Raw genomic sequence first — 25,222 nt, forward strand, 5'->3', positions numbered from 1 at the left:
ATGCTGGACTCAGTAAACTTTGCTTAACTGAACTCTTGGTCTCAGATTGATCCTTGTGTTCTGGTAAACTTATGTCCAATGAAAGAAGGCGTGATAATTAATAAACTAAAAGTCAGATTTGACAGGACTTGGGGCCTCATTTAGACAAATTCCTTACAGCGTGTGACAAGCGCGACAGTGTCACGGGGTTGCACCCTCTTGTCGCGTCACCTGTCAAACTGCCCCCTGCCCCACATTGCCTCTCATTGAAATGAATTACGAGGCGAGACAATCGCTCCCCTTGTGGAAAGGCCTTAAAAATGTGCCTCATTGTGATGAGTCAGAATATCTTTAAATGAGTGATATAACAGATAATCATGTGAATATATTAGTGTTGTGCTGTCACCTTCAGGGATATATAAAATAAACACACACAATCTGAAGATGTTTTTACAGTTTTCAGTCGTGATCCGCAGAATTTAACCGATTGTTTATCAGCTCGGAGGTGGAGATATTGTAACATTCAGAGTTTTATTTTAATTTGTTTAAAATCTGGGTAATATTCTGTCAGCAGATTCTGTGTGGCTCTGGTTATTAGAGATGCAAACTTTAAATATTTACCTAAAACTTGATGTGACTGTAAATCTTCCAGACAGAAAAACTAAATATATTCACAGCTTCTCAAACAGGAAGATTTGATGCTTTTCTTTTTTATATTTGATCATAAACTTAATATTATTTGTTGATAAAACAAGACTTTAGTATTTATCTGATTTATCGTCTGTGAGGAAATATAACCGACATGTTTTACTGATTTCTGATATTTTATGTTTATGGTTTTCAGGTTGTGGTGAGATGTTTTAACATTATTTCATTTGTTTAAAATATAAATTATCTTTAGTTTTGAATATTTAAAATCTACTTTCATCACACTAGTGCTGCGTTCCAGGTAAGCCGTAACTCGTGTTTTCACAACCTTCTCTTTGATATCAAAATACACATCAATATTTGTACAATACAAAGACATAAAACGTTTGTTTAAAGAAGCCCTGGGTTTGGATTCAATGTAAGGGATTCCCTCTGCCATTTTCAATTCACGTTCAACATTCACAAGTTCCCTGGAGCGGCAGTCAAACCAGTAACTTACTCCCCGTGAACTGGTACCAGATGGTTGTTTTCCCAGTTACAGTTTTTGACGTCATACAAACATAAACAACAATGGCGCCCCCTGTTGACAGATGCGGTGATTAACGGTGAGAAATAGAAATAAATAGACATAAATAGGCAACGTAAAGTAATTTGGCACATTGTAATCAAAACAATGCACATACGATTGTGTACTACTACAGGTTATGTTTATTAAATGAAGCCCAAACTATGTCGCCAACTACAAATCGCTAGTATTAGCTAGCGCTAGCTAAACGTTGACGTTAGGTAGCCTAACCTGAACCTTGCCAACAGCACAATGTTTAGCTAGCCAGCTTGTGACTTTGCCTGGAACACTACCAAGTCGTGAGTCGTGACTTGAAGTCTTAACTTAAGAGCTAAAAATGTTGTCTGTAACGCAGCATAAGTCTCTTTCTTCATGTGAGAGTAATATTATAAAGTGATTATATGTATGATTTTTGTTCTGTCTCCTTATTAGAGATGCAAACTTTAAACATTTACCTAAACTTAGTCATGAGACTTGTTCTGTGTCTGTAACATCTTCTAAACTAAAATACTAAATATTTACAGCTTCCAGCTTCTTCAAGATGAACATTTGAGGATTTTTATTTGTCACATATATATTTAAGTTAGAAATAAGTTTTTTAAGGGTGAATTTGAATGCAAATTGTTTTGTTCTTATGAATTTAATAAAGCTGTGAAAATGATGAACTAACAAAAAGAGTTTGAATCTTTTCTTTAACTATTTAAAACATGAGTTGGTGGTCAGCAGCATGACTCAGCATTTTCTGTTTCTATTCTTTGTTTTCTTGCATTGAACAAAAAGAAACAGAAACATTCTTTAATTCAGAGAAACATAAAGTGTCAAACACATGATGACTTTGTCTCTTACCTGTATTCTGTTACCAGGTGTGTCTCTAGGATGTGTGATGGTGTTATTCCTGTCTCTTACCTGTATTCTGTTACCAGGTGTGTCTCTAGGATGTGTGATGGTGTTATTCCTGTCTCTTACCTGTATTCTGTTACCAGGTGTGTCTCTAGGATGTGTGATGGTGTTATTCCTGTCTCTTACCTGTATTCTGTTACCAGGTGTGTCTCTAGGATGTGTGATGGTGTTATTCCTGTCTCTTACCTGTATTCTGTTACCAGGTGTGTCTCTAGGATGTTAGCACAGATCTTGCCAGCAGAGGGCTCTCTCCCTCTCTACATTATACCGGGGCAGTGATTCCCAACCATGGGAAGATAGGGACAGATTGTAGAGTAGCTCAACTCATTCACAGTTGTTCTCAGTCACTTTGGTACATTTCTCGACTCACTTGTGCACAAGATAAAAGCAAGTTATCATTGTTTTGGTCAAATTGCAATAGCTTTTGTACATGTACATGTAAATCCCATCTTTCACTACTTTCAAAGTGGTTTGTTATTATTGTTTGACTGCCACAGAGGAGCAGCAGAATATCCGCGGCCAGGAATATCGTGTGCACTCTAAAATAGTTGATAGACGGATATAAACTTCCAGTGAGCAGGTATCTCGGTCTGCAGCTCTTGGTCAAAATAAAAATGAATAACTCGGCTGTTTTCATATCAGATTACAGATGCTTGCATGAGTTTGGTTAATGATGAAAGGGAAGAAGTCTACATGATTAGTAGTGAATACAGTTTAAATATTATCACATTAAATGTTCTTCTTGAATCTCTTTTATATCCAAACTAAATAAACTGGTGTTGGAACTGATATTTCAGAAATGTAATCCAATCAGAACCTTGAGAATCTGAATACATTTAAGAATCACTGGCGATACCCAGCCCTAATATTTTCATATTGCATTTGACCATTAAGCACGGTTTTTCTTCTTCTTTTCTTTAAACTATGAAGGTCATGGTGAAGGCCACATATTTTTAAAAAGACAATCTGTCCCAGGTGAACATGAGATGAGGGGGGGCTCAACACTGAAGCTACTTCCAGAGGTAGAGACCTGCTTCCTCACGCTGCACCACCTACTTCATCTCTTGCTGGTAGTACCTTCACTGCAGTCTGAATGAAGGACTTTAACTTGTAGTGGAGTATTAACACAGTGTGTGTTAGTACTTTTACTGCATTAAAGGATGTGTATTTCTCTCAGGTGTGTTTCTGTGTTACCTGACAGCAGCCATCTCCTCCTCAGTGAAAAAACAGCGCCACGCACACGGGAGCGCGCATGGAGAGACACGAGGAGACCCGGGAGCGAGCCACGGGCCAACACGGTTACACAAAACACAGAAAACACACAAAGAAGTGAAGGAAACACACTTGTGTACAGTCTTTCGCAAAGCTCCCAGGTGTTTATGTGGCCGCCAATTTTTGTGAGTTTTCGTATATATTGAGGCCGTCAAAAATGTGCCCAAGGACTAAAACCCATTAGGGGGCGCTATAGAGCAACCGTACCACTCCCAAGCCTAAATGTGAATTCAGATGAAAGAGTTTACTATTTTTCACATGGCTGCAAAAGTTTGAGAGTTTTCGTGCATCCTAAAGTCCTCAAAACAAGTGTTCATAAAATGAAGATTTTTTCACAAAAACCAAGATTTCGGAAATGTTTGAATTTTGTAATTTTTTCTAAAAATAGCACCATGGCCTTCAAGATGAGACCTAAGTTCCCTCAAAAGTTGGTATATTAAGTTATTACTTTTGACGGAATTAAGGAGCACGTTAGGGGGCGCTATGGAGCCCCCTGGCAACACCTGAGCCCAGTTACTACAGAACTTTGCAATTTTCACCAGTTGTGACGTGTGCATTCTAAAGCCCTCAAAAATGCGACGAAGGACTCGGAAAAATAATAATAATCTGACCAAAAACAATAGGTTCCTTCGCACGAAAGTGCAAGGTCCCAACGTGCTTGGGCCCTAAATATACTATAGTTATGCCAAAAGTGTACCCGGGGTCTGTGAAAGGACAGGCCAGGCGGCGAGGCAGCAACCCACGCAGCACCAGCCGCTGTCACTGAGCTCATGAACTCAGACACACAGTCAATCACATCAATTTTCGTAAAATGGCACATATTTGACCTTTACATAGTTGATTTCTCACATAAAAAATTCTCATAAGTGAATTTAGTAATGAAATAATAGACGAACAACCAATTGCTCAACCAATCAGTGCGCATCTCATGTAAATATTTATGAGCAGGCCATATTCGGAAAAAAAACTCTTGTTTCAATCCAGGCCCATTTAACAGGGTAGCATCAGGACCCATAGAACAGCACCAGGGCCATTTTCAGCCCAACCAATATTACATAGCCTATTAGGAGACCTTAAAGCGATGGTTCGGAGTAATTTCACCCTAGGGTCCTTTGCACCATGACCTCGAGCTGAACACCCCCCCAGAAGCTTTTTTCACCTGGGTCTAACATTGGGAGAGTTAGCTAGAGTAGCGTTATCAGCTGAATAGCTTAGCGCAGGGGCAAATGGACCCACGTTTGTATCTATCTTATATCGTAAACGACCCCACTAATAATGCCCGAAATGATACCAAACGTCTACAAGTAGTACAAAAAGGTTATGCTCTCATAAAACGATGGATTGGAAAGTTTGTAAGTACACCAGAACTTTATGAACACTTGCCTGCTCTCTTCAGCTCTCTGTTGCTGCTGCTGCTGCTGCTGCTACCTGCAGTTAGACGAGTGCTTAGGGACCGTCTACAAATTACTACACCGAAAAGAGATACAACAAAAATATGTATTAATTTAATGATTAAATAAGGTAATGTCTCCAAACTTAACTCAATTATTACTTGTCTCCTGCTAATTATACTACAGCGCTTACTTTAAAAAAAAAGTTAAATTAATAAATATTTTTGTTGCATCTCTTTTTCGGTGTTGTAATTTGTAGACGGTCCCTAAGCACTCGTCTTACAGCAGCAACAACAACAGCAGAGAGCAGAAGCCAGCAGGCAAGTGTTATTTACATAAACTTCGTTTAACTCCGGTACATTCACAAAAAGACCTTAAGTTGCATTTTGGCGAGTGTTGCACTTTAAGACACTTTGCCAGGCTGCTATTGCAAATAAGAATCTGTTCTTTATGACTTGCCTGGGTTAATAAAGGTTAAATTGAAATAAAAAAACATATTTGTTTATGGCTGCAGGCCAACAAATGGCATCAAACATGTTTTAGAAAAAGAGGAACCTTTTCTTTTCTCTATTGTGTCTGTTATTTGCCTAACATGTAAATAGTTGTTACCTGTGAAAAATGTCCTGGCAGCCAAACAGTACGGAGGTGTTGTTCACTGTTCATGTGGAACAATGAGTTATATGAGCAGCGGTCTGTCTGGAGTCACACAGTGAGGAGGACGGAGAGCAGACAAGATGGACAAACTGCTTCTGCTCATCATGGCTGCATCAGGTGAGTGTTTAATATGTTTTATAAATGTTTATAGTCTTTTTTTACACATCTATATATCCTTTTGGCTACAGAACTCTTATCACATTTTATTCATTTATTTGCAAATCAAATCCACAAATAAATGAAGTACAGCACAGTTAATCATTAGTTACGTTATGAGCTCCTTCTTGTGAAATAATTCTTGTCACAACACAGCAGAGGGCTCGGCCCAGTTAACTTTAAAAGAGACAAAAAAAAAAAAAAAAAAAAAAAAAAACCAAAAAAAAAAAACTATTGCGTAATAAAAAAAATAAACTATTTAAATATACTATATTACTTTTGTAATTATAACTTTATTCATCTTACAGCGGTTTGTTCTTTATATTCTTCTTCTACTGTGTGTGTGTGTGTATATATATTTATTTTTTTATGTTGTCATTAAGCTTCATATTTTCATTGTATTCCTTATATATTCTTATGTATATAATATATTTGTGTGAATGCTGATTCAGCACCATTCACCGTATTGTCATCATTTGCTGAGTCATGCATACTCAAGTCTTATTTTACAGATTCATACTCAATTTAAACCTTAAAGAGCCCCAATTATAATATTTTTCAGCATCATATTTGTTGTGTTGGGGTCTACTAGAAAAGGCTTACATGTTTTGATGTTTCAACAACTTATAATGTTTCCCATTCTGCCCTTCACTTGAAACACTCTGAGCACTTGGCCCGCCTTCCTGAAAAGCCCAGTCTGCTCTGATTGGTCAGCTGGCCCACTCTGTTGTGATTGGTCAACCAAATTAAAACAAGCCACTGGGCGGGCTGTGCCTGCTCAGGCAGCACCTATGGGCAGTAGGGGTTGCATGACTTCAGATCTTTTAAAGTCGACTCTGATGTGATGAAAGTCAAGTCGCTGTCAACTAGTGGACGATGAGGTCATTGACAGGAATCAGGAGGGAGGATGGGAAGACTGTGGGATCCTCACACTAAGCTAACATTATGTTGTTAGGTGTCAGGATCCCACAGTCTCTCCGTTCTCTCTGCTGATTCTTCACGTCTGTTTCAACTTTTGTCTTCATCAAAGTTCAGTTTTTCGATTCAGCAGCTTATAAAAACTTAAGTTCTGGGTTCTTGGCCCTGTTGGTAGTGAATATCAGCACACAGCAGCTTTTAGACATGTTCCTGTTTGCTAGCAGACGGAATAGAGGAGGAGGAAACCTTCAGGCTATACAAGTCAACGGAGAGCAGATAATTGCCCCCCCAGAGTATGATGCTCCGTCTCTATATACAGTCCAGCCACATAGGTTTGGACCCAGTGTTGTCACTGTGTTGAAACTACTCAGGATCATTCTCTAAAGGTTTTGGTCACTTTGTTTTTGGCATTCTTCCAACAAAATGACATCAAACATGTTTTTGAAAAAGCGGAACCTTTGCGTTTCGCCTGAAATGTAAATTATTGTGTCTACTGACTCATTTCAGTTGTTCTTTGCTTTTGTCTAAAGTAAAAAATGTTCACCATTAATGTTTTTTGTGTGAATAAAATTTAAAAAAATGTGAGTTTCAATTTCCACTGCAGCCATGAAAGCTGGTCAGGGGTAAACAAAGGTGAGAAGGATACGGTTGACCTCCAACCCTAAATGTCATTAGCCTAATAAAATCACAGAAGGAGGGACGGCTTTGCATTCTATATACCTGTATTTCATCTCTTTAATATCAACCCTTTTATTGATTTTTTAAGAGGCTGTCGTTGTGTAGCTTAGCCTTTCTAGCATTTTGCAACCTTTTCAATTTATCATCAAGCGCTTTTGCAGTGAGCTCAACTAACGTTATTGTTTTTTTTAGTTTGTGTTCCAGTAACTACTCACACTACTGGGTTTACTAGCGGCAATTTTACGCACAACTTCACATCTATTACACAAAAAAATTATATAACACTAAAAGTCGGGAAAAGTCAAAAAAAGCAGAAAAGTGTCTCTTTGAAATATTCCACAACTTTCACTCATAGGAAGTTTTATACAACTTGAAATTTTTATTTTTTATTTTATTTTCATATTTTTTGAAATATTGAACAAGGCTGATTGAGATTTCCTAATTTGACCTATTTTCCATCTTACGCAACTACTTATTTATCCAAATTCAGTTGAGCATGAGCATCACATATGTTGACTGTCCTACACACTTAAATTGGACCCTTGAGCGCTGCTATGGAAATATCCCTGAGGCATATAAAGCAGTGTGTAGACCACCCCGACCATAATGTAATTCACCTCCTGCCTAACTATAAAGCTATGCTCAAAAGGACGAAAGCAGACATCAAGCAGATACAGATGTGGTCTGAAATAAACAAAGATCAACTCAGGGAATGCTTTGACAACACAAATCTTTCATACAATATTGGAATTATTCAACCCAGACTTCAAGAGCTCAAACTGGCTGGAAAGAGGGTGTGTACTATCTGCAGTGATTTTCCTAGCTTTCTTCCTCATTCTTTCAGTACATATTTGGGTCAGGAGTTTTGGGGGTTATCCCAATATTTTGCTAGCAATTGACACTATCCCGTGAGTTTGTAGCTTAAATGGCCAAACCAAGCAGAAAGGTGAAAGGTTAAAAAATAAAACTTTCAATGTGTGGAGCGTATACTAGCTCAGTAATCTGAGCACTGACACCCAGACAGCTCAGTCTTCTGAGGAGACTGAGTCATTGTGAGCATTTCTTAAAAATATAATCTGTGTTATCTGAAAAACTCAGATGGTTGTCAAGAACCGTACCTAGGTACTTAAAAGTTCCCACTCCATAAACTGGCTCTGTTGTTGTGTCTTGTTTTTTGCAAAAGAGTAACGAAGACTAAAAAGAGTGTTTTTAGTGAAGACATGTCCATGTTGATTTCACATAGCTAAAACAAACCTGAATGATTTAAATTAGCTACACATCTGGCATGCCTATTATTGTGGAAATATGCACCACAGCATAGTTTTGCGTCTGAGGTCTCTGTACGACCTCGAACTGTGTTGTACAGCTCTGGGAGATCGCTGACGGCCAAAATCAACCTCTCGTCCACGTTCCGTTTGTGGATCCACGTGTATTCGGTGTTTACTTTTTTCTGTTTTTTTCCAGACACCTGAATGCACGTCACAGCGCACCGCAGCCGCTCTTGCGCGTGCCGCGGTCAAAGTTGAACCATTTTGAACTTTGACCACGGCACGCGCAAGAGCAGCCAGCCGCAAGATGCCGCTGCCCTGCGCTTTGCTCAGCACAGCGGCAGACCAGTTCTTGCGCGCGCAAGCCATTGACTATAATGGGTTTCATAGCGCAGCGCTGCCGTTTGCGCGTACAATGTCAACGGGCCTTAAGACAGAACAGAGACTAAATAGACCAGGTAACAAGGACAAATAGGGGACAGGTGAAACAAGGCTGGGAAACAGGTGAAACACATTAGGGCAATCACAAGGGAGGGAAAATACAGGAAGTAAAATAAGACAAGACAAGAGAGAAAACTGATTTCAAAATAAAACAGGAAACAGAACATAACAGAAACTCACAATCATGACAACTCTCTATCTTGTATTCAATTTTTGCCTTGAGGATACTCCCTGCCCCCTTAATTGTTTCCTTTTTTCCTGCACTAATTCCATATTGCCTGAGCAAAAGGCAATCTCTCCTTCATTAAGACAGGTTTTCAATTGTTTGGAAACCCATGGTTTATTATTTGGGATTATTTTAATAGTCTTTGTTTCAGACACACAGAATTTAATGTATGATGTTATAGTGTCCGTAAGTTCATTCCCATCCTGGCAGGATTCAAAGAAGGTGTCCCAATTTGTGTTGTCAAAGCAGTCCCTGAGTTGATCTTTGTTTATTTCAGACCACACCTGTATCTGCTTGATGTCTGGTTTCGTCCTTTTGAGCATAGCTTTATAGTTAGGCAGGAGGTGAATTACATTATGGTCGGGGTGGTCTACACACCGCTTTATGTGCCTCAGGGATATTTCCATAGCAGCGCTCAAGGGTGATGAACAGTGGGCAGATGTATAGACAAGTTACATGAGTTAAAATCCCTGAAGACGAAGACGTACTGGTCTGCAGATCAGGCGAGTGCATCCTTATAGCTCTCTGTTATTTTTCCCCTGCTGCTTCGTCATTTGGACCGGGCACATATACAAGAATAACAGTAATTTGACCGAACTCTCGCAGGAGGAAGAATGGTCTGAGAGATACAGTCAATATTTCATAGTCCGTTGTGCACACCTGCTCCCGAACGCAATACTGTGCAGCCCAACGATTGTCGACAAATAAACACAGCCCCCCTCCTATGATGGTTTCTGTCTGCCCTCATGGTGGTATACCCAGACAGAGTTGGAGTTTCATGATAGTCTTTGAGCCATGATTCCGTCAAACACACAAGGTTGCTCTGTCTGAATTCACAGTCACGTTCTGCTCTTAACGCCAGTTCATCGAGTTTGTTGCTTACCGATCGAACATTGGTCAGAGCGATGACAGTCAGTGGGAATCTGTTGCGGCGTCTCAAAAGTCGGTGCCTCACTAATCCCCTTGAACCTCGCTTTTTCCTTGCTTTCTTCCTTGCTTTCTTCCTCCTCTCTGGCCATTTAGCAGGCCGTCGGATTTCCACACACTTGGCAGGAAGAGTTGGTGGGGCTACACCAATTGGTCGTAGGGAGAGCAGGTGCTCGTGGGTGTAAGTGAAGTAGTCTTGACAAAGTAGTATCCATAGAAAAGCGATTTTCATTACGATAAAGTCCATGGTGAGATGCTATTTTTAGCAAGTGATTTAGGCTACAAATCTAACTAAATGAATGCTTTGTAAAAACACTCAGAAAACGAGAATAAAAAACAGACAAACAAATGGTGTCGACAGCTGGCCGCGTCCCCGGAAACAACTTAGAAACTTTTTTAACATTTTCCTACAACTTCACCTTCTTTTAACACGTTTAAGCCAGTAATCCAGTTTAGCCGTAGCAATTTAGCTTCTCAGCTTCCACACGCATTTTACTGCAGGAAATGCATTTTCTAGTTTTGTGAAGCTGACTCTAAGAACAAGGCACACAAATTCCACTTAACGTACCTGTACGGTCCTGTACCTGTGTAAATGGCAACAAACATCTATTCTATTCTATCATAAAACCTGAGTCATGTAAAGAAACAGAGAGCAGGTGCTGTTGGTGTAACTAGAACATACAATTGTATATTATCCATATAACAGTGATATGAAATGTCTTTAAGAAGTTGTTGATATTAAATGTGTGTGTCCCTACAGGGCTGAGTGCTGTCTCATCAGCTGCTGGACGTCAGTACTATTTTGTTTATGACAGGAAGAACTTTACTGAAGCCCAAAGATACTGCAGAGAGAAAGACGCAGACCTGGCCACTGTAGACAGCATGGAGGTTATGAATAACCTGACCAACATGGCAGATTTAGACAACATGTTCTACTCCAACAACAGCTACGTGAGTTCACTTTTCTCTCTTTCATCTCAAAGTCTTTCTGACAGCAGGTTTGAAACCCTCCATAGGAACTAATAACTAAATGTAGAGCAGTAAAAAGTAGAATATTCCTCTTTGAAATGTAGTAGAGTAGAAGTCTAAAGTGTTTGAGTTTAACCTTCAGCAGACAATAGCCGAGTTTCCAGTCACACGTTTTTATGCAAATTAAGTGATATTGAATGAAAAATTCAAAAAGAAGTATGCATACGTTTGACCTTATCAGATTTCTCTTAATCGGTAAACGGCGTATGCGATAAACGCTGATGGAAACGTTATTTGCCAAATATAAATAATGAATTGCGATTACGTTTTAAGCCATTTCATGGTTAAACAGACGCACTTGTACAGGTCAGAAGTGGTGAAGACCGCGCGCCCAATGTGCACTACCGGGAGTAACGTTACCGACCCAAATGTTCCTTATCGTGCAACGGCGGTCTACTACAGCCTGTAGTACGATTGATGGCCAGCCTCAAATTAACTTCACATAAAGATTTGAATATATTTGTACTCAGAACGAAGGCTGTGGATGTTGTTCACCATCACTTCAACATAACAAACACATCTCCTGACGTCCAGTTTTTTATTTTATTTATTTATTATTGCACCTTATTTAACCTTATTTAACCAAATAGCTCGAGCAGAGTCTAATTCTTTATATCACAATCAGAGAGCCTGGATAGGACTGTCTGCTGACAGCTGGAGGTGGTCACTGTCAGACACAAGTTTCTACAAACCCGGGGAGACGGAGTTCAGACGATGGAGGCTTGGAGAACCAGACGTTGGATACAGTGAAAAAGCCTTCATAGTGATGGGTCCTGATGGACTCTGGTATGACTACGGTTATGACAGCAGCACGTATCCAGTCTGCGCAGATGTCAGAGGTGAGAATATTAACTAGTGAAGTTTCTCTTCTCTGCTTCTCTTTGCCTCTTTGTTTTCATTATTCAGGCCTCTGTAGTATCAGTCAGTCACTCTGACGAAAAGCAGCTTTCACACAGGTTAGTGCCGTTCAAAGAGCTTCACAGCTGACTGAGCAGCAGATAATAAGACGGCAGGAATGAGAGCAGGAAAACAGCTCAGTGGTTCATCAGCATCACCACCAGAGACATATTATATTATATTATATTATATTATATTATATTATAGAGATTTGACTTGTGCATGTTCACGTGCACACATCTTACAATATGAACATAAAGTGTGTTTAATTAACCTGAGGAAATATTTCATATGCAGAAAAACAACAATATAATATTGTTTTTTTAGATTTAAGGACATTTTTATTAATGTGGAGAGACTGTTAAGACATAAAGTTATTCATTAGTTAGTTTATTGATGTTCTTTATATCTCAGTGGATTTATTGTAGATATTATAAAGACATGAATCACAGATGTAGATGGATGGGAGGTTGTATGTTATGCTGCCTCTACACTTCTCTGTGCTTCATTTTCAGGGTCAAATGTGACTTTTGTCATCGTCCCCACCCCTATCACATGGACTAAAGCCCAGAGCTACTGCAGAGCTCACCACACAGACCTGGCCAGTGTGAGAAACATGACAGAGAACCAGAAGGTACAGGCGATGCTACCTGGAGGATACAATGTCTGGATCGGCCTTTTCAGAGACTCCTGGAAGTGGTCAGATGGAAGTACCTCCTCATTCAGCTTCTGGAAGAAAGGGCAACCTGATAGCAACAACGGGAACGAGATTTGTGTGGCTGCAGACTTCAGCCAATCAGGAGCCTGGGAGGACTGGCCCTGTGACATGGAGAGAGCGTTCATTTGCTACGGTCCAGGTGAGTGCTAACCCAGGATTCAAACAGCTTTTACATTTAGATTCAGGACAATAGAGATGTAACGATATACTCAACTCACGATTTGATTCAGGATTTTAAGTTGATGATACGGTTTTCTCAAGATGTTTTTAACAGAATGAGTGAAAATCTTCCTTTATTTCTATAAACAGACGTATAACAGACGTGTCCTCTTATCAAAAGTGACTCCTAAACTGTATTTTATCTTAAAGAACAAAGTTAGATGTTTAAAACACATTTATATAACTAAATTAATAGAAACAAATCTCTTGAAATAAATAAACTAAGAAGACATAGTGACGTCTGAAGTCAAACAAGGTCAATCTAAAGTAGATTACGCTCTAGGACGTTTAAAAACTGCATCAACATTAATTTCTTATCTCAACCGGTTGTTATCGTTACACATTTCTATCCATTTTTAACCATCGTTACCTCCCTAGTGCTAAACTAGGTGCTAATTCTAAACACCAAACATGAAGTTGTGGAGAGTAAATGTGAACATGATGATGTGGATCATTTCCATGGAATAGTTAGTAAAGTTAGCATGCAGTGGTGATCAGCTGCAGATTATAAGTGCTTGATGGTGTTTTAAGCCCCCAACGGCGACTTCCAGGCAGCGTTGCAACCGTTGACTTCAGGGCACCTAACCATAACCTGTGTGTGTGTCTGTGTGTGTGTGTGTGTGTGTCTTTGTGTGTGTGTGTGTGTGTGTGTGTGTGTGTGTGTGTGTGTGTGTCTTTGTGTGTGTGTGTGTGTGTGTGTGTGTGATTTTTTCAAAGTGGTTTCAAAGAAAGTGATGAAAGTGAAGTTTGAGAACAAGAAGAATCTGGATCTGAATGACCCTGCTGTGATGGAGGCCATGTTGAAGCAGGTAAATCAGGTTTTATACTGTTTTACTTCATGAAAAAAACAATGAGATAAGATGAGTTTTGTGTTTCAGCTGAAACAGAAGCTGAGGGCCCAGGGGCTGGACGACAACATCAAGCTGAGCTGGAGGAAGCAGGCTGATGGAAAAGTCTTCCTCAAGGAAGACAAGAAGACCAACAAGAGGAGGAGGGAGAGGGAGGAGCTGTAATGTTGAGTTGCTGCGTCTGCTTTCATCAGAGAAAAGTCTGGTTCTTTGCAAGCAGAAATACTAAATATATTCACAGCTTCTAGCTTCTCAAACATGCAGATTTGATGCTTTATTTAGTCATATTTGATCATAAACGTATTATATTTGGGCTTTAGGCTGTTGTCAGAATAAAACAAGACTTTAATATTTATCTGATTTATCGTCTGTGGGGAAATATAACCGACATGTTTTACTGATTAACTGATTCTTCTTTAAAATCTATTTTAATGATAAAATGTCTTTCTTTGTTTGAGAGTAAAGGGTTTTTCACACGGGGCGCAATCTTTGGCCCTTCAGCGAAAGTCAATGCCGAAGCGATCAATGTGTGGTAACCATGGAGATACTGTATCCCTGCTGTACAACTGGATGAGTTCAGCTGACTGTGGTTTCATATCTCCCTAATCACATAGTGGTAATCCTAGTCTTTCCTAACCACAGACCGTTATTGTTGATAGCTGAAGTTAGCTACATTAGCATAGTCATAATTACGGACGTCTTGTGCTGATGCTCTGACAAGCAGAAGCTCCGCTGTCTCTGTTCTGATAACTGTTTAGAAAATTCAATTCAATTCAATTCAATTTTATTTATAGTATCAAATCATAACACAGGTTATCTCGAGACACTTTACAGATAGAGTAGGTCTAGACCACACTCTATAATTTACAAAGACCCAACAATTACAGTAATTCCCTCTAGAGCAAGCAGTGCGACAGTGGCGAGGAAAAACTCCCTCTTGGGAAGAAACCTGGGACAGACCCAGGCTCTTGGTAGGCGGTGTCTGACGGCCCGGTTGGGGATGTGATGAACAGTGGCGATAATTGTCACATTAATAATGGAACAGTGACTTCAAATGGTAGTCGTAGTAGTTCATGTCATATCAGGGCGCTGCAGGGCGTTACAGGATGTAGCGTGACCCAGCAGAGCATGGATGGACGTAACAGGAAGCAGCAGGGTTCAGCAGGAAGCAGCAGGGTTCAGCAGGACGCAGCAGGGTTCAGCAGGACGCAGCATGGCATTGCAGAGCACCGCTGAGCTCAGCAGGGAGTGCAGCAGGCCCATGGCGACAGCTGGAACCAAGATCTTGGTGCCAACGTTCTCCAAGGAAATATGCTGGGGGAAAAAACTTATTATTGGGGGATTATTGGGAATTTAGCTTATTCACCGTAACCCCCAGAGTAAGACAAGTCCATACATACCCTTCTCATCTCAGTGCGTGCTGTAACGCTGTCTGACAGCTCCAGCATTAGCTTAGCCTAGCACAGATCCTGCAGGTAACTGGTTCCAACTAGCCTACTGCTCCGAATTGTGACAAAAGTGACAAAATAACACCAACATGTTCCTATTTACATGTTGTGATTTGTAGAGTCACAGCATGTACAAAAAACAACGTAACATGAGACACAGCCATCTTCTAACTGTAAACAAACCGGGAACTATAAAACACTTTTATATTTTAGTGAACTCACAAACAGAACAATCTCTTGTTCGTTGATTTGTGCATCACTCTCGTAGAGAAAAGTTCAACACAGTTCAACTCTTGCAGCGTGCGGGCGTTGTAGAAATATTTTATTAACAAAATGTGTGTATGTGCTTGTTGCAAAAGAGCTGTGTTAGTCATTGAGGAAGTGGTTAAAAGCACTCCGGTTACCTCTGATGCAGAAAGTTCAGCTTAAGTCATAAAAATAGTTTAGGCTGTTATGGCATAAAGGGGCATTGTTTGAAGGTTGCGAGAACGGAAGAGGACGTTGCACCACACTAGTTTCTGCCTAGGAAGAAGAAGACACCCCCTTGTGAGAATAGGATAAAAGCTTGAGGGAGAGAACAGATCGGAGCTCATAATTCGTAGGACAACTTGGTGGACCATCTCTGACTTGATGTCTGTAGCTAGGGAAACTCAGTCTCTGTTTGTGAACCCACAGCTGTGTTGTAACTGTTATGCTGGACTCAGTAAACTTTGTTTAACTGAACTCTTCGTCTCAGATTGATCCTTGTGTTCTGGTAAACTTAAGTCCAATGAAAGAAGCTGCGGGAATGAATAAATCAGAGTCAGATTTGACAGGCCTTAGGGCCTCATTTAGACAAATTCCTTACAGCGTGTGCGTGTGACGAGCACGAATGCGACAATTTCACGGGGTTGCCCCCCCCCCCTCACCTGCCTGCTCACCTCTCATTGAAAATGAATTACGAGGCGAGACAATCGCTCCCTGTGTGGAAAGGCGTCTGGCTGTGATGAGTCAGAATGTCTTTAAATGATTGATATAGAAGATAATCATGTGAATATATTAGTGTTGTGCTGTCACCTTCAGGGACTGAAGTTAACTTTTTTGGCCACCAGCCACTGTGGAAGGTGGATTTTAAAATCTACTAGCCACACAGGCTTTTTACCAGCCATTGCTTTTGCCTCATACAGGTGAACTACAGGAAATGCACAAGCATCGTTCTTGAACTTGTTAAGAATACACATTTAAGTGCTGTCAAGTTATTAACAAAATCAATATAATTAATGACTCTTATCAAACATATTTTTTATCTTTTTATTTAATGATTTCCCCTGTCAGACACAGTTATCATATACTGACTGCTCCTCTGAGTCCACAAAAAAGAAGCAGACACACTCCTCTTCCTCCAGCTCTTTCTCTGAGAAACGACCGTCACAGCACTACGTTTGTTCTGTATACTGCTGTTGTAAATCAGCACCTCACGAACCTTGCTGTTGTCACCAACTGTCCACTGGGTAATAAAACGTCTTCTTTTACTTTTCTTTGAATCATCCTCATCTTTTTGTTGAGGAAAGATGAGTTTCAGCCGGCACGTGGTCGGTTGTTAATTTCAGGCCCTGGTCATCTTATAAACAAACAGAATCTGAAGACTTTTTTACAGTTTAGAGCCGTGACCCAGAATGAAAATCTGCAGAATTGAACCGATTGGTTATCAGGTTGGAGGTGGAGAGTTTTATTTTAATTTGTTTAAAATATGGGTAACATTCTCTGTGCAGATTCTGTGTGGCTCTGGTTACTAGAGATGCAAACTTTAAACATTTACCTAAAACTTGATGTGACTGTAACATCTTCCAGACAGAAACACTAAATATATTCACAGCTTCTCAAACAGGAAGATTTGATGCTTTTCTTTGTTATATTTGATCATAAACTTAATATATTTGGGCTTTAGACTGTTGTTAGAATAAAACAAGACTTTAGTATTTATCCGATTTATTGTCTGTGGGGAAATATAACCAATATGTTTTACTGATTTCTGATATTTTATGTTTATGTTTTTCAGGTTGTGGTGGAGATGTTTTAACATTATTTAATTTGTTTAAAATCTAAATTCTTTAGTTTTGAATATTTAAAATATATTTTCATCAGACTAGTGCTGCGTTCCCAGCAAGCCGTAACTTGTGTTTTCACAAACTTCTACTGTGAAAGTTCCCTGGAACGGCGGTTAACCCCCTAACTTACTCCCCGTGAACTGGTATCAGATGGTTGTACTCCCAGTTACAGTTTTTGACGTCACACACACACATAAACAACAATGGCGACCCCTGTTGATGCTGTACAGACGCCGGTGATTAACGGTGAGAAATAGAAATAAATAGACATAAATAGGCAATGTAAAGTAATTTGGCACATTGTAATCAAAACAATACACATACGATTGTGTGCTTCTACAGGTTACGTTTTTTAAATGAAGCCCACAATATGTCGCCGACTAAAAATCACTAGTATCAGCTAGCGCTAGCTAACGTCAAGGTTAGGTAGCCGCTAGATAACATCAACGTTAGGCAGCCGCTAGCTAACTTTAACATTAGGTAGCTTAACCTGAACCCTGCCAACGGCTAGCCAGCTCGTGACTTTAGCTGGAACGCTACCAAGTCGTGAGTCGTGACTTGAAATCGTAACTTAAGGGCTAAAAATGGTGTCTGGAACGCAGCATAAGTCTCTTTCCTCATGTGAGAGTAATATTATAAAGTGATTATATGTATGATTGTTGTTCTGTCACCTTATTAGAGATGCAAACTTTAAACATTTACCTAAAGTTAGCCATGAGACTTGTTATGTGTCTGTAACATCTTCTAAACTAAAACACTAAATATTTACAGCTTCCAGCTTCTTCAAGGTGAACATTTGAGGATTTTTATTTGTCAAATTAAAATAAACTTAATATATTTTAGTTAAGAAATAAAAGAGTTTTTTTAGAGTGAATTTGAATACAAATTGTTTTGTTCTTATAAATTTAATGGGCCCTCGCGCCTCGGCACGTCGGGATTACCGGTGGACGCCACTCCTTGCGGCCGTACATTTGCGCGGCACTCAGAAACCGCAAATCGAAAAGGGAACTCCCTGCTGAGTTCAACGATACCTCACACAAGACTCTACGTTATACAGTTCATTAGCTGTTAAAAGGGGCGTGGCTAAAGCATAGGGACAAACCCTCACCAATTAATAAGGAACTCTCTGCTGAGTTCATTGATACCTCACACAAGACTCTATCTGAGATGGGTCAGCATTTATGAAAGGGGGCGTGGCTTAAACATAGAGGGCTGGCCAAACCATCACCAAAAAATAAGGATGTCTCTGCTGAGTTTAATGATACCTCACACAAGGGTCTACATCAAACGGGTCATTAGTTATAAAAGGGGGCGTGGCTAAAGCTTAGGGGGCGGGTCAAACCATCAACAATGAAGAATGAACTCTCTGCTGAGTTCAATGACACCTCACACAAGACTCTACCTTAAACGGTTCAAATGTTATGAAAGGGGGCGTGGCCTGAGTAAGTGGGCGTGGTTAAAGTATAGGGGGCGGCTCAGTATCACATGTAGACCACACATACTGAGTTTCATGTAAATCGGATGATGTTTTTCATATAGGGCGCATTTCCTGTTGCCAGTGGGGGCGCTATGACCAAAAGTAAATTATGGCCTGTAGGTGTCCTCAGGCCTGGACCCTTGTCAATCGTGAGAAATTTCGGGCAGATGTGCGTGTTAAAAATCCACTAAGTAGACAAAGAGAGGACTTAAAAGTTTAACAAGTATTTATTTAAGTAAAATCATAAGAGCATAAACGTGTACACGGGTCCGAGTTGAGCAGGCACACAGGCTTCTCTCATCAGACTGAATTTTCTGGCTTATACATGAATTCATATATCAGTCTCTAAGAGCATTTTGATTTGTTTATTAAAAGTTGGAGGAGTACCGTGGTTTAGACTGACGTCCCCTGGTTGGTGCACAGACTGGTCCCAGTCTTTTGGCACACGCATTCTTCATCAGTTATTAGACAGACTTTAGCTATGCTGATGGTCAGAGAGAACAATGCGCCGCTGTTGCCTGTCACAGGTTGAGAAGTAACTTATTTTCATGGTCAAACTGATATCAAACTGATATTAACTTCGTTGCTGCACTCTTGTTGCTCTCTGACCAACGTCATACAGTGCTGCTCTCTGACAACAGTATCCTTTTCTCATTTTGCCTGACTAAGCTGTCACAGTGCTCTTCCACTAAACACAAAATACTATTCAACTATAATTTGTATCCTCATACAGCATAGCCAGCTTGACTGATTATTTTTATTTCTTACACAGATACAACAACGTACACTCAAGTTACAACAACTTCTTTGTTCATTGCTAAACACTCAAAATGGCCGCCACGCCACGCCCACACCGTCTGACGAAAAGTTTTTCTTTTAATAACTTTTCATCGTTAAGGTGTTGGGATGGTACAGACCAAGTTTGAAGTCCATCGGATGAAATCTCTAGGAGGAGTTCGTTAAAGTATAGCACCTTGACTTCTAGGCCTACTTCCTGTTGCCACTAGGGGGCGCTATGACTTTAAGTAAATTTCGGCCTTTATTTGTCCTCAGGGTTGGACTCTTATGAATCGTGAAAAGTTTCGAGCTAGTTGGACAACGTACTCTCGAGTTACACCCACTTCCTGTTTCAGCGGCGAAACGCACAAAATGGCCGCCCCGCCACGGCCATGCCCTATGACAAAAAGTTTTTCTTTTCACAACTTTTCATCTTTAACATCTTAAGATGGCACAGACCGAGTTTGAAGTTGATCGGATGAAATCTCTAGGAGGAGTTCGTTAAAGTACGACATGTGGAAATGGCCAAAATCGCACTAATTTTGAACTTTGAAATCAAAATGGCGGACTTCCTGTTGGGTTTAGGGTATGGCTCTGATTAAGTTTTTTGTACATCTTGACATGATACATATGTGTACCATGTGTACCATAGCGAGCCATTTTTGTGCGCTTATTCCCGAAACCCTGAAAATACGTACATTTTCACCAGACTTGATGCGACCGCCAAATTTGGTGAGTTTTTGAATATGTTAATAATTCCTTCAGTTTCAATAGGGCCTTCGCCGCTGTAGGCACTCGGGCCCTAATAATGTATAGTTTATTTTAGTTGTTATTACACATTACACACAGGCCATGCTCAGTACCTCTACATGAACTAATAGAGAGATGTCCGAGTGGGGGGCTGCCCATGGAAAGGCGCCCCCGAGCAGTTGGGGGTTCGGTGCCTTGCTCAAGAGCACCTTGGCAGTGCCCAGGAGGTGAACTGGCACTTCCAGAGGTAGAGACCTGCTTCCTCACGCTGCACCGCCTGCTTCATCTCTCGCTGCTAGTACCTTCACTGCAGTAAGGTCTGAATGCAGGACTTGTAGTGGAGTAATATCAGTAAAGGATGTGTATTTCTCTCAGCTAGTTTATGTGTGTGTGTGTGTTGTGTGTGTGTGTGTGTGTGTGTGTGTGTGTGTGTGTGTGTGTGTGTGTGTGTGTGTGTGTGTGTGTGTGTGTGTGTCTTGTGTGTGTGTGTGTGTGTGTGTGTGTGTGTGTCTTGTGTGTGTGTGTGTGTGTGTGTGTGTGTGTGTGTGTGTGTGTGTGTGTGTGTGTGTGTGTGTGTGTGTGTGTGTGTGTGTGTATGTGTGTGTGTGTGTGTGTATCTATGTGTGTGTATCTGTGTGTATGTGTATGTGTATGTGTGTGTGTGTGTGCGGCAGCTGATTGGACAAACGCATCACATGGGTTTGTTTTCTCCAGAAATTCAAAGCCAGACTGTATGGTGGGCGTTCGATTTTTTTTTTTTTTTTTTTTTTTATATTTTTTTATTTTTTTTTTTTTTAAAAATTTTTAAAAAAAAAAAAGTAAGTTTGTTAACTGTCTTTATTTCAGATCAACAAAGGTCAGTTTAAAAGATTTTCGTCAGATTTTGAGAGACTCTAGTCACGCTCATCCCGCTCGCCATTTCTGGGTGAGTCCCGTCTGCTCTGCCGGCGACTGAACACGTCAGGTCGGCCAAAATGAACGCCGACAGCCCCCCAGACTGACGACGGCACGGGACACACCGAACAGACTCGAGTCACTGACCTCGCCAGACTGTCAGATGGCCGATTATCGGCCCTGTGTGTCCCGGCCTTTACCTGACAGCAGCCTTCTCCTCCTCAGTGAACTGAGGCGCTCAGCAGCCAATCAAACGCACACGCACACGGGAGCTGAAATGACCTAACGGCTAAATGTGGCATGTAGCTCTACAGGCTGTGTTCACAGTTATTTGCATCTTAGGCTAAAGCAAATGTTCCCCTTTTTCAAAAACATGTTTGATACCATTCTGTTGGACGAACGCCAAAAAACAAATGGTTACCACAGCCTGTAGAGCTACACGCCACATTTAGCCACCAGTTCATTTCCAGAGAAGGATCTGAATACTTCCTCCAACGCTGCTTTGACTTTCTATGCAAACACAGAATGATTTGAATGTTGTAACAAACTCCTGAGAGGAACTGCTGCAAGCAGCGTGAACATCTACATTAGGGGTCTGGCCAATTATCGGGGCAGATAATTACAAAGGTTTTGGTGCCTCTACACTTCTCTGTGCTTCATTTTCAGGGTCAGATGTGACTTTTGTCTTCGTCAACACCGTTATGACATGGACTGAAGCCCAGAGCTACTGCCGAGATAATCACACACACCTGGCCAGTGTGAGAAACATGGCAGAGAACCAGAAGGTATTTTATGTAGCTGTAGGAAAACTATGTGTGCATCGGCCTTTTCAGAGACTCCTGGAAGTGCAGAAGAAAGCCAGTTGTATCTTCAAGGACATTACACACCCTGGTCACTCTCTGTTCTCTCCACTGCCCTCTGGTAGGAGATTCACGTCCATCAAGTCCAAATCAAACAGGTTTAAAATCAGCTTCTATCCAAAAGCTGTCAAATCCATAACACCAAATGGCCAGTGAAAAAGAACAGCTATCACACCTGGGACTGTTCTGTTTGTGCGTGCTGCCAGTTTGTCTGTCTGTTAGCACTGTATGCACTCTCATTTACCCTAATCCCTTATGCAACTTTTTAACTTAAATCTATTTCTTTATTTTATCCTGGCATGACCATTTGTGTTTTTAATGTTGTGTTATGCCGTCAATGCGGAGCTGCTAAACTGCTTTTCGTTGTCTGTAAAGCAATGACAAATAAACTATTCTAAGTGGTCAGATGGAAGTAACTCCTCATTCAGCTTCTGGAAGGACAGGCAACCTGATAACAACAATGAGACTTGTGTGGCTGCAGACTTCAGCCAATCAGGAACCTGGGAGGACTGGCCCTGTGACATGGAGAGAGCGTTCATTTGCTACGGTCCAGGTGAGCCATTATGTCCATTATTACAGCTACAGGTATTAAGGAGAACCGTCACATGAGCCTGCAGTGCAGGGCGGCTGAGCCGGGCGCCGTCTGATACACGTTCATTATATGTGTTCATTATGCTTAGTGTAGAAACTCTGGATTTGGCTCTTATTGTATGTTAACAACTTTCACAGTTTTTTCCAACTGCTTACACACAAAATCTTTTCATGTCACACGATTTTTGAAACCTCTCACTCAAAGTGCAAAACTACCCAGCAAATCTCCAAAACCAGAAGCTATTTCTCAGCCTTTCACTCAGTTTTCAATTGTATAAAACACTTTTTTCAAAACATTACACACAATTCTCTACCTAAGACACAAAAATCTAACAGGAAGTGACTTGCTATCCATTTCTAAACACAACCAATCAAAATGCTACACTTATTTACCAGGGCACACACACACACTCCTCACATGTGCAAACACATTATGTCATAACTGAACACTAACCAATCACTGCTTTAGTATAGGCCTATACAGAGGTCAAAGGTCAGATTACCTGTTTTGAACAATGGATGCCAACAATAGAAAGAGAGCAAGGCGAGGAGGAGGGAGAGACAGGGGAGAACAACAAGGAGGAGGGAAGAAGAGGAGAAGAAGGAGAGCCATCTCTGATGAGATCAGGGCCACACTTATTCATCATGTGATCAACCACGGATTGACCAATGAGAGAAGCCCATCTTGAGTAGCTTTGCAGTGGCGTCCATACTGCATGCAACTATCTAATGACTATTTCAGCATTACAAATCAACCAGACTTTGTTTTGCACAAAGTGCATACAATTCCCCCCCTCAGCCCCGACACACAACACACACACACACACACACACACACGCGCACACACACACCGCACACACACACACACACACACACACACACACACACACACACACACACACACAGATAACACACACACAGAAACACACACACACACAGATATACACACACAGAGATACACAGGTACACACACAGAGATCCACAGGTACACACACACACACACAGATACACTGGTACACAAACACACACACACACAGATACACACACACACACACACAGATACACACACACACACTTGTGTTAAACTCTCTCTGCGTTCTGATTGGTCCGTCAGGTTGTTCATCATGACCCGTGTCGTGGGGGGGCAGGACACTGGAACAGCCTCTACTGCTTCAAACACCTCGCCACCGGCAACTACCTGGCTGCTGAGGTAACCATGGCAACACCAATGAATGAGCGAGTCTGTAAATTATAGAGTGTGGGGGGGGTTTGATGCTTTGGTCACTTTGTTTTCCCGCCGTTGTCTCTTCTGTCAGTAACAACAACGTTGTGCTCGTGAGTTTGTAACTAACTGGAATCCTTTATTGCGTACGAGAATAAATTATTGTTTTCTGAAATTTTTATCAAAAATGTTTCAACGTATTTGTATTTGAAGAATCTGAGGTTTATTTAGTTTTCTTGCAGTTGATAACATGTTGTGGATGTAACCCTTGTTGTTGTTGTTGTTGTTGTTGTAGGAGAACCCGGGCTATAAAGGAGACGTTGAGACGTACCGTCTTCACCACCAGACACATTTAGGGGATAACTTCTGGATGTTCCACCCTGGGACCTGTTGCACAAAAGTAGAATGAAGAAATCCAGGATAACCCTTGTGTGGTCCTTCGAGTCCCGATGACCCGAATGACCACACGGACAAGTGCTAGCTAAAGTAATACAAATAGTACCAACAAAGTAGAGTACAAACCACGGACCGAAGGACAACTGAAAAAACGCAACGAGCTTATCTGTGGTCCGCTCAACGGAATGTCGTTTGCACGTTTGCCGAGCCAGGATGAGGAGGTGAAGCTATGTCAGCCAGGAGTAGATAGCTGGGATAAGTGCTCGTTCACGGCTTTCTTAAATAGACCACGGTATCGATCACAGATTTACTGATGCAGAAATGGAAAAGACGCGTGCAGCATATGTTTCACCCGCTGAGCAGCAGCTTCTAATGGAAAGTTACGAGGAGGTGAAGCATATAATATATTTTATATACTATATAATATGCAAAAAGGGAAATATGGCTGTTGTTATCAGACAGAGAGAAAAAGCCCGACAGACAATAGCGGACCGAGTGAATGCGTAAGGATTTAAAAAGATTTACTTACAAGTCACTCCACATTTTTACAAAGTTGTACATTCTGTTTTAATTGCTTTTAATAAGATTAATTTATGTGTTGGTTTTATTGCTGTATCTGTTTTTATGTGCTAAATGTGTTTTATTATTTAGCCTACTTTGCCTTAAAAGTCATGTTTGTAAATGAGAAGTTGTTCTCTTTACCTGGATAAATAAAGGTTTAAAAAAAAAAAAAGTGAGCAGAGGGAATTCATGTTCCTTGGGAAATTTACACTAAGGACTAGGCTTAATTTCAAACCCTTATTCATAATGCGAGAATATGTTTTACAACCATATGCACAAATCTCTATAAGCTATGACAATTAATGTTCATACAGAACAAACATGACTGGACAAAAACTAGAAAAAGAAGTAGCCTAAGTGACTTCAATACACACTGTAAGCATATCTGTAAAACACCGTAGCCTATTATTATTATTCATGTTTTT

General features: G+C 40.7%; 1 protein-coding gene across 1 annotated transcript; it reads left to right on the plus strand.

The window, feature by feature from the left end:
• The first annotated feature begins 5,435 nt into the window (after positions 1–5,435).
• LOC120558500 (secretory phospholipase A2 receptor-like) lies at positions 5,436–13,993 on the plus strand. The gene is made up of 6 exons (XM_039799518.1): positions 5,436–5,526; positions 10,784–10,974; positions 11,678–11,891; positions 12,465–12,806; positions 13,604–13,695; positions 13,765–13,993. Exons 1-6 carry the CDS (start codon positions 5,490–5,492, stop codon positions 13,897–13,899), a joined length of 1,011 nt encoding a protein of 336 aa, XP_039655452.1. The 5' UTR covers positions 5,436–5,489; the 3' UTR covers positions 13,900–13,993.
• The last annotated feature ends 11,229 nt before the right edge of the window (positions 13,994–25,222 follow it).

This window comes from Perca fluviatilis, chromosome 5 (genome assembly GCF_010015445.1).
Source record: "Perca fluviatilis chromosome 5, GENO_Pfluv_1.0, whole genome shotgun sequence".
NCBI classification, from domain to species: domain Eukaryota; kingdom Metazoa; phylum Chordata; class Actinopteri; order Perciformes; family Percidae; genus Perca; species Perca fluviatilis.